The sequence below is a fragment of the Capsicum annuum genome, chromosome 6 (genome assembly GCF_002878395.1).
Source record: "Capsicum annuum cultivar UCD-10X-F1 chromosome 6, UCD10Xv1.1, whole genome shotgun sequence".
Taxonomy (NCBI): Eukaryota; Viridiplantae; Streptophyta; class Magnoliopsida; order Solanales; family Solanaceae; genus Capsicum; species Capsicum annuum.
In genome coordinates, this window is record NC_061116.1 from 150,848,780 (window position 1) to 150,859,851 (window position 11,072).

General features: G+C 30.1%; 1 protein-coding gene across 1 annotated transcript in view; it reads right to left on the reverse strand.

The window, feature by feature from the left end:
• Nucleotides 1–7,810, reverse strand: part of LOC107873122 (UDP-xylose transporter 1) — a 10,907-nt gene extending 3,097 nt beyond the window's left edge. The window contains exons 1-5 of the mRNA XM_016719853.2: nt 7,529–7,810; nt 7,367–7,402; nt 4,670–4,792; nt 3,371–3,555; nt 614–681 (exon numbers count right to left, since the gene is read on the reverse strand). Coding sequence (XP_016575339.1) covers nt 614–681; nt 3,371–3,555; nt 4,670–4,790 — 374 coding nt within the window. The 5' untranslated portion in view covers nt 4,791–4,792; nt 7,367–7,402; nt 7,529–7,810. The remainder of the gene's footprint in view (nt 1–613; nt 682–3,370; nt 3,556–4,669; nt 4,793–7,366; nt 7,403–7,528) is intronic.
• Between the last annotated feature and the right edge of the window lie 3,262 nt (nt 7,811–11,072).

Genomic DNA, 11,072 nt, shown 5'->3' on the forward strand with positions numbered 1-11,072 from the left:
TCCGTTAAATATTTGGCTCAAAAATACCCCTCCCCTTAACGAAATTAAATTATTTTGATTTAATTAAACCCTAACTTTAAATTTTTAACCCTAATATTTTAATTTTTTTACATAAAGTATTTTTTAAATTTTAAAAATAAGATAATGAAAAAAGTATTTGAATTGTAATATAAATTGGTTGAATTTGATTTGGAAAATAAACAAACATTTATTCTAAAAATGTATTTTCACTTTACATCTTTTTAATCTTTAAAGAAATTAACGAAATTAGCGATATATAAATTTTTACTTAAAGAAATTAAAGAAATATAAATTAAATGATAAACTTTATATAAATTAACGAAATAATCGAAATAATTTAATTTCGTTAAGGGGAGCATTTTTGAGCCAAATATTTAATAGAGAGGTATTTTTGATGCATTTCAGATAGTCCAGGGTTATTTTTGATCCTTTTCCGAATTTCGTTAGAGGGATGGGTATTTTTAAGCCAAATATTTAACGAAAAGGTATTTTTTAGTCAAAAATCAAACGAAAAACATTTTTGAGCTATTTCAAATAGTTTAGAGATATTTTTGGATCTTTTCCATTAGTAAAATATGAAAGTTGGAATTACCTGAATTGTTTTTTCAAGAAAATGGTTTCTAAAAGTACAGTGAAAGGTATAATTGCTAACTTTGTCATCTGCAAAAGCAACACACAAGACAGAGAGTTAGCATTTCACTTTTTACAAAGTCAATTTTCCAGAGACCAGATATCTTTTTGGTCTGTAAGGACGACCAGTGCCCGGATACCAGATCTTTTCGGTTTCTATCGATTTTTCTTTCGTTTTTGATCCGTCTGTCAAACTTTTAAGTACGGGTGCTTGTTTAAATATGCAAAACTTATACATTAATTAAAAGATAAAATGACTTTCTGAATCTCTGTACTATGTCGGTTCTGTAAGTTACACATTTCTACTTATATGTTTGTCATCTGAACCCCTGAACCCACAAAAAAATTATATTTTAAATCCTTTGATCGTTGACTTTGTCTATATGACATTAAAATGCTGACTAGAATAAGGAGAGTGATTGACTTTGTGTATATGACATTAAAATGTTGTCTAGGATACACTCACCTGAAGTGCGAGTGGGGTCAATTTTTGACCAATTTTATATTAAATTAATTAAAAAAAATATTAAAATTGAAAAATAAATAAAGACTCAAACTTACCCTTTGCACAATTTAAATTTCACTTTCATTCTATTCCCCTTTACTCCAAAAATGTCCTTTGCACACTTCACAACAATGGCCGCCAAGAAATTCCCCCGTAATCCTAACCTAATCAACGGAATGGATAAATTCTTCCGTTCCAAAATGTACCACAAAAAGGGTCTTTGGGTTATCAAGAAGAAAAAAGGCGGCAAATTCTCCACCCACCCAAAATCCACGGTCGTCGTTGCTCTGCCCTCAACCACCGCCATCAAACCACCAAAATTCTACCCAGCTGATGATGTGGAAAAATCTCTCATCAACGAACTCAAACTAAAACCCACAAAATTGAGAGTCAGTATTACACTTGGTATTTGATTATTCTAGCTGGAAGATTTAAGGAAAAAAGAGTTGTGTTCTTGAAACAATTTGTATGTTCTAGACTGTTACTTATTAGTGGGTCGTTTAAGGTTAATGGGGCTCCATTAAGGAGAGTTAATCAAGCTTATGTTATTGCTACTTCAATGAAAATGGATGTTAGTGGAGTTAAGATTGACAAGATTTAACGAAAGTTTATGTTATTCCTTGTCTTTGTTGTGGTTGATATTGTCGTTGTTGTTCATTGTCAAAAAAAAAAAATGTTGTTGCTCCTGAAGAGGGTCTTTGCTGGTTGATATTGTTATTGTTGTTCATTGTAAAAAAAAAAAATTATATATCCGTGAAGAGGATCTCTGCTTTGCCGTGGTTGAAATTATTGTTGTTCATTGTAGAAAAGAAAATATTGTTGTTGTTCCCGAAGAGGGTCTTTGCTGATTGATATTATTGTTGTTGTTGTTCATTGAAAAAAAAAAATTATATATCCTTGAAGAGGTCTTTGCTGTGGTTGATATTGTTGTTTGTTGTTCATTATCAAAAAAAAAAAAATTGTTCTTGATTTACTTTTTAAATTTTTTTTATTCATTTTCTCAATTTAAATTGTTCTTGATTTTGTTTAGGATTAATTTTGTAACTTTTACAAATTGTTGAAGATATTTAAATAAAAATTGAAAATTCATTATGTTTGTGTAATGTGAATTTATAGTTAAAACTTTCAATTTATAATTGAAAATTTAATTTAAATTAAAAATTTATTGTATTTGTGTATTGGAATTTCTACAATTTATAAAAAAAAATTATTTAATTAAATTTATTTTAATATATAATTTCTTGTGTAGCATTTTAAAAATAACATAAAATTTAATGTAATACTTAAAAATGACTTGGCGGCTGATGTGGCAGCTGACGTGGCAGACGTATAAGCTGACATGACAACTGATGTGGCGAGAGTGTATTACACTCACCAAAAAAGTGTTTAAAATATTATTTTTTAGTGGGTTCAGGAGTCCAGATGACAAACATGTAAGTAAAAGAGTCCAACTTATAAAATCGACATAGTACAGGGGTTCATCGAACCATTTTACCTAATTATAAATATGTATGTATATTTATACGTATAATATATTTATACTTAATTAGATAAAAACTATACATTTGGAATCTATTTTATAAGTTAGATTGCTAGACATTAGACTGTAATTATCTCTTGATATTTAGGGACGAAGATTTTACTTTCTAAAAGATAGATTTCCTAATAGCTATTTTTCAGTAGCCCGTCAAAAGAGGTGGGAGAAACTATATTATTGTTGTTGATGCTGTTCGAATATTGTGATTTTGTTCTTTCAGTTCTTCCGAAAACATTAAAGTATCCTAATATAAAGTAATTTTAAATACGAGGCATAAAATTTTAAAAAACATGATCAAATCAGAAGTATTTATAAGTAGTTATAAAATCATAAATAATTATGAGTAACAAACTCATCATGTATGACTGATTGAAATTTATAAATAATTTTAATAGCCGTTTGGCCGTGAAAATTATTTATATTTTTTTAAAAAATTATTTCACTTTCGTGAAAAGAGTAAAAATAAGATACGTTTGGTCATAAAAATTTCAACTACAATTTCAGAATTGTATTTGAAACTTTTTTCACTCATACTTCTCTCACAAAATTTCAAAAACAATTTTAATTTATATTCATGACCACACACAACTCCAACTCCAACTTTAATTTCAACTCCAATTTTAACTTCGAAAAATTAAAATTTTTATGGCCTTAATATTTTTCGAACATGTGGATACCTGGTAAAAGCCAATAGAGTTAAAACCGAGGCTGAGATTGAGAAAGCCAATGGAAACGCCATTTAAGATGCCAAACAGAATCACAGTCTTCATGTCAATGGGTTTGTTCTCAAAGAAATTGAATCTTAGTGCCACATGCAGTGCAACAAATGTCACCATCAGATGCCAACTTGTCAATGTTGTTGCTGCAAATAAAATAATTAACAGAAAAAATATGGCATATAATTATTATTAGTTGATCAAATATATCTTCCCTCAAACCACCAACAGAAATTGTAAGACATCCCAGAAAATGTTATGCTTCCGACATTCATTATGTAAAATTAATTATCAGTTTAAGTTTTAGGCAATGACAATGCAAAAATATTGTATATAATCAAGTTACTGTTAAGGACATAACTAGGGGCAGATTTATTTAGGACCAAAATTACAGTATTATGAATTCATGATTTCTCCATCAACTTAGATATTTTATGTAATATTTCACAAAATTAATCTAACATTATTTATTGACACCTATGCTATATAAAACCACAATGATGCACTTGGTTGATGGATGAGGTAAAACCCAAAGGAATTCGGATCATTTCCAACTTAATACTCTTTTTTTCTTCCTTTCTTTAGTACACCAATATTCTAAAAATTTTAGATTTTTCTTTGACCTCACAAAAATGACAGCTGACATATTATAATTGGTTGAATTATACTATTTTTTTCGTTCCATAATAAGTTAATTGTTGAATTTTGACATACATGTTAAGAAAAAAAAGGTAAAAATATAAATTTATTATTTTTTTCATTTTTATCCTTTTCAGATTTCAAAACCTTAATAATGATACATCACCCCCAATGCACATTTAATGAAGGGTAAATTTGAAAAAAAATTTCAATATCTACCTTGAATTGTGAACCATTCACTTATTTTGAATAGTAAAAAATATTCTAACAATTCACTTATTGTGAAACGGAGAGAGTAGTACTGAGCGACAAAACTTTTATAGATCTGTATTTGTGTACATAAATTAATTCTACAGTCAAAATATTGATTTCTATCACTAGATAATTTTAAGTAAATAAACTCTTGACATGATTGATTGTTTAACCTAATGAAACTAAGGGAGTCTATTTTTATTTAATTTTGCATTCCACCACACATATCTGCACACCAAACACATGCATCACTAACATAATTTATTTAAATGTAATCGTAATCAAAAGTTTGGTGGGCAATACAAATATATTACAACAATAAGTCAAGGTGGTGCAAATTAATTTAATTGATACAGGAAGATGAATTACCAAATGGGAAACCAAGATTGCTCATCAAAGCTTTGTTGCAAATAACAATGGATACTGAGGATGCCACTGAGAGAAACAATGCTCCCACCACCCCCAACTGGAAGCTTGTCTTCTCACCCATCTCTATCAACGAAAACACCATTTAAAAAAGAAAAAGAAATGTTAGCTGTTTGATCTCTTTCTATCTTTTATTAAGAATGCCATTACATCCGTCTATCCCCCTGTCGGTATAAGTTTTAGAAGTTTCTAACTTTTTAATCCGCATTCTAAATTCGTACATCAAATCTTTAAAGTTTTTATAACAAGTACAATAAATATTTTATTAAATTGAAATAGTATAAAATTCGAATTAAGTTAAATTCAAAATAAATTAGTGTCAAATAAATATTGCGGATTAATATAATTAGATTAATTATTTAAGTCTAAACACATATGAATTTAATCAACGTCCAATTTTTATTGGGATAGCCCATTGATTTAAGCTACAAATAATGAGCCCACTTTGTTAAGCTCAAGATATTGTCATATTCTAGAGGCCCAAATAAGCGCCACGTGTCAAATGACGTGGCATGCCAAGTTAAGGAAAGGAACCAATAGGACCATGCCACATGTCAAAATGATACAACAGACCCAATGAAATAAAAAACGTGCCACGTCGGTTGAATTTGATTGGGCAAAGGAAGTCCATCTTCATCATTACTCTTCCCTTTTCACAACTATAAATAGGGGTTCATAATTCAGAAAAGGACCAACAACTCTAACAAGAAGAGAAAGCTCGTGTATCAAACGTAGCAATTTCTCTACAATGCTTAAGCATTCAGGTCAAGATCATGACCGCTAAATTCAAGAACAAGTAAAACCCTTGAATTCAAGCACAAGTCAAGATCAAATCCATGGAATCAGCAAATCAATTTCAAATTCAAGATCAAGCTCGAAACCTTTGAATTTATATTTAAAAAAACGAATTGAAAGATTCATAGAGATTGTAACACTTACATTGAAATTAATGAAACAATTGTTACAATATTTTTCTTATCTCGATTATTATTTTTCGATCTCAAGAATTTTATTGTCCAACAACACTATTTGATGATTTAAAATCTTTAGAAGGCATATAAAATATTAGTCAAAGAAAAGCTCACTCAATTAAAAAAAAAAAAAATATGTCCCATAAATTAAAACAAGAAAAAGTTAAAACATTAATTGTGACTCAAATCCAAACAACTGGAAGCTTGTCTTCTCACCCATCTAACGAAAACAGCATTTCAAAAAGAAAAAGAAATGTTAGCTGTTTGATCTCTTTCTATCTTCTATTAATAATACTGCTTCTTCTGTCCTAACATATGTGGTATAGTACAAATTTCAGATGTTAAACATTTTAATTTATACGGTAAATACGGATATGAAATTTTAAATTTTTTTGAAATAAAATTTATATATTTAAAGTTTTTGTAACAAGTATTATTAATCACAATAATTGATAATTCAAAATTTAATAAGGCATATGAAAAACTACAGTCAAAGAAAAGCACACAGAATTAAAAAGTGAAATATGTCACATAAATTACAACAGAGGAACTACCGGATTAATTATAACTCAAACTCCAAACAAGTTGAAGTTTTGTGAATTCTAATCAGGGCCGGCTCAATCGTTTGGGAAAAAAGGCGACCGTCTAAGGCCCCTAAAATTTGAGGGTCTCATTTTTTTTTAGTAATAATAAATTATAAATTTTAAAAAATATATTAAATATCATTTATAGAAAAAATATTTTTTTATATAAAAAAATTTAATTGGAGTTTGATATATTTAGTTCATAATACTATGTGTCAAGAAATTAATGCATTGACTCTATTATTAATTTAAAAAATTATTAGAAGAAATCAATTATATAATTTTAAAAATAGACTTTATAAAAATAATTATTTTTTTTTTAAAACATAAGGCCTCCGTTCGATTTTGGCTTTAGGCCACGAATTCGCTTGAGTCGCCCCTGATTCTAATTATCTACATGGTTGCTTTATTTAGCCATCTTCTTTTTGATAAATAAATGAATTTTATTTCACCAAAAAACCAAGATACATATCCAAAATAGAGCTGACCTACTGTTTTCTCTAAATAAAATAGAACAAAAGAAAACTTAGGTAGGATTCAGACTAAAGGAATCACTACCCAGTAAGAAAACATTACATCGATCAAATTACTACAATCTAATAAAGCAAGTAAAGCTTCAGAGATCATTTAGCCATATTCAATGAATTTTATATTCTGAAAATTCATCATAAATTGACTAATTTTACACTGCTTTTAATTTACAGCAACCCTCATCACTTGGACCGCAAGGTGGACAAACTCATACCGCCAGTGTCTTATCTTTGTTTAACAGTTTTTGAAAAATAAATGATCTAGCTTTAACTAAAAATGTCCTCTGATATATTCTGCCTACAAGGTCTAAGGATGTTGTAGTTGTATCCGTAAATGTTCTTCGAGGAATAGTTGGATCTAAAATATCAATTTTGTATGACAGGATAACAAAATTAAGACTAAAATAATTCACGAAACTAGCATGTTATACTAAATCTTGATGACATCTGCAAAAAAGAAAAGAAAAGGGTTTGGTATGTAAAACTGAAATGTATCTTTTCTTGTTTTCATGGTATACTTGAATATCAATAGACAAGAGTATGATCAGAATTTACCTTAATTATGTCTAAGTAACTTGGACTTGAGGAGCCCTAAGCAAATATACAAGTAAAACACCAAAAATATTATCAATATAGCCCACATAAAGGTAGAAAAAAAAAGAAAAAAAAAAGAGAGAAGAATACATGAAGAAACTTGTAAGAAAATGAAACATTTACCTCTTCAAGATGAACTTATTGGCCCCCTACAGCTCCAAGAAACTCAGACAAAATGTCAAGAAAATTTGAAGAGCCTTTCCTTTTGGGGGTTGAGGTGCATAGAGAGGGAAGTTAACAGACTTGTTTGAGAATGAAGAACGAAGAAGCTATCTTTTATTTACACTTTCTGGGGTGGGTGTTTGGGACTAACAACATTAAGAGTAAGGTTTGTGCACTAATAATATAATTTTTTTACATTATTAAATTAGTCTAATGCCAACGATATGCGTCTCTTTATATTTAGATTGATATCTATGGTAATATGAAAATTAAAGTAACAATCTGCGATAATAAGTTAAATTTTGCTGATAGTATAAAAATTATCTGTATTGTCATTAACTCAATATAATGTATAAAACTGAAATCTTAAATATTTTGGGAAAGTTACGGCTGCTCGACAAAAATAATTGCAACCACTAGTCATATATGTAAAATTTAGACACTAGTTATATGTGTAAAATACGTATATAATTATATGTATTTATATTTTCCTATTTTGGTGGGTGACTATAAGTGTAAAAGCCTAATTATTTGTGCCGTAGTTGGTTTCAAGGGATAGCGGTTGATGATCATTTTGGTAGCTAACGGCTAGAATAAGCAAAGCCATTTGACTGACTTTAAATCTAACAAATATTCACTAATGAACTCTAGCAATGAGCAACCATTTCACGACAAAGCAAGAAAGTATTTTTAAATTGAACCTACGTTTTGGTTTTAACCACTTTTGAGCATTAGCTATTCACGCACTTGAGTTTTCAAATCTTGAAATTGGATATCCTAACAAATATATTAGCACATGGCCGGTTTTCATTAAATTTATGTTCATTATAACCTAATGAATCAAATGCTTTTAATTCGTTGAAATTTAAATAAAATGATATAGTTTAGAGCTTTTCTTTTCTAATGAATACTAAAAAGAGCAGTGAGATATTGATGAAATATTACTGGTTCACCTAATGAGGAAATTAAAAAAAATGGTCATCTTGATATTGAAGTCAGTAAGGTGAAGTGAACATTTCTTATGTGACGACGCACCTACCAGAACTAACAAACCGTTGCCATCCCCACAAGACCAATGTGTTTGGTGGTAAAATAGAACTTTAATTTTACTCCAAATATGCGTCTTATATAAAAATGGAAAATGGTGTCTGAAAAGCTTATACCAAGAATTCCTGATCTATATATGCACGCATTTTCTCTAGTACCTTTTTGATCTTTCATTTAAGCACAAGTATAGTGATTTCTAAGTACATTTTCAAAGTACACGAACTTAGTGATTTCCTTCTTATTTTTCAACAAAATACAATTTTTTTATTTTTATATTTGATATATAGAGGCACTAAGGCCTCATACTTACAGTAACTGAAGGCTTGAATCTGAATGATTCAAACCGTAGGTTCTTAAATTCATTTATTTACATTAAAATTTAGACACTTATTTGATCTAAATATCTAGGTTTTAACAACTGTAGGCTTGAACAAAGTATACTAATATCATTAAGAGGTAATTTTGTCTAAGTAAATTTCACCACGACTCTATGCACAATCATTAACCATCACCACTAATCATCTCTGCCATCACAATTACCATCACCATTGTCAACCCACCACCATCACCACCAACCACCTCCGGCAACCACCGCCGATGTCAACCACTACAGTCAATCATTATCACATTACCACTTTCATCATTATAATTATGATCACTGCTACCACCACCGTTATCACCGCCACCTCCACCTTCACCACCACTATCAACCATTATCACTATTACAATCAATTCCTTCACCATCATAATTAGCATTACCACCAACTATAATAACATCTCATCAACCACCACACACTACCATATTTAATATTGCCGCTACTAACATCAATAAGCTTCACCATCACAATCACCACTATCAATTGTCACCATCGCACCAGTCACTACAATACCAATGCCACAATTCAAAAACCCATGGAATGCGATGGCACCTACCCCACCTATCAGTGGTAGGTCAACCTGAATTAACATATCAAAGAAGATACAAAATATAGAAATAACAAATATCAAATACAAATAAATAGCTAAAAACATGATTTATAACATCTCTAAAATCACTGAACAAGACTAATTCAAACTACAACACAAGATTTAGTAGTCATAAGAACAAGCACAACTCTAAGTACAAAAAGTCACAATCAGTAAATATCTAGCTGTCTGTGATAAGTCAAATAAAGACAAAAAATAAATATATACGAAAGTCACTGTTGAAGGGAGGAGCTCACTACAACTTTGAAACTTTAACCAACCAGCATAATTACACACCATTGGAAGCCTTGAATGGAGATTTGTATGAAAAAATACAGCAAGTAGGAGTGAATGCGATCCATTTGTACTCAGTAGCCATTATAGGCTGATCAAGCTTAAGCAGAAAACTCTAATGGGTAAAATATACATAAAATAATCTACAAACAGAAAATGTCTAGCTGTTCAATATCAAGTTATATCACAATATATTTCAATCACAACAACAATTCATAATACCACAATGCAGTGCAATGATATGGATGATATTGTAACGCTCTAGATTTTTGGCCTCTAAAAATTTCTTGACTTTTGTGCTCACTGTCCAGGCTATGACTCACCTCACAATTCATAAAGACTCTTTATGAGTCGTAGGACCCCAATCGTAGCCTGACCAGTATAGGTGACCAAGTGACTGATCTGATTACGACCTCTACCTTATGAGTCATAAGGTGAGTTCATGAGTCGTATGGAGGAACTCACGTGGATTGGCCAATATTTTTATCTTGAGTATGACTAGGACCATATGAGTCGTAATGTCATATTACAAGTTGTATGGTACGACTCATAAGGTCAACAATGTGTATGCCCATTGTCTCTACCTAGACTACGAGTCGTTGTGAAGACTCGTAACCAAAAGTCATGAACTATCACATGACCCTAATAATTGATCGTCTTTTTCTACACTTTTAAGTAAGGGCATTCTTGGCATTTTTCTCTTTCCCCAATCATAAACCACGACCTAAAATACTCTAAGGGACACAATAACACTTCATTAATCCATCATAAACTACTCTTTACTCTCTCAAATACCCAAGCAAGAACAATTAAGGTTTTTAAGAATTTGGATTCTAGAGCTCTAATTGGTGATTTTCCTTTATAATTTTTAATACTTTCAGGCATGTATCTCTTTCCCTAAACTTGTTTCACTAAAAGCATGTGTTTAGAATTGTTATTCATGTGATTAATTGATGATTCTGGAAATTAGGTTGAGGGTCTTTGAATGTTATTGATAAAATTGTTTTTTCTATGACTTCTGTGAATTATTCATACTTTGAATTGATAGTTTTTGAACTCATTGGGTGCATGGGAATGGTAAATGGGAATAAGGGTCATGGATTCTCCCAAATAAATATATTTGGAATTGAAATTGGTAATAACCTTAACCCACCTTATGAAATTGGCTTTGAAACATGAGTATATGCATATTGTAATC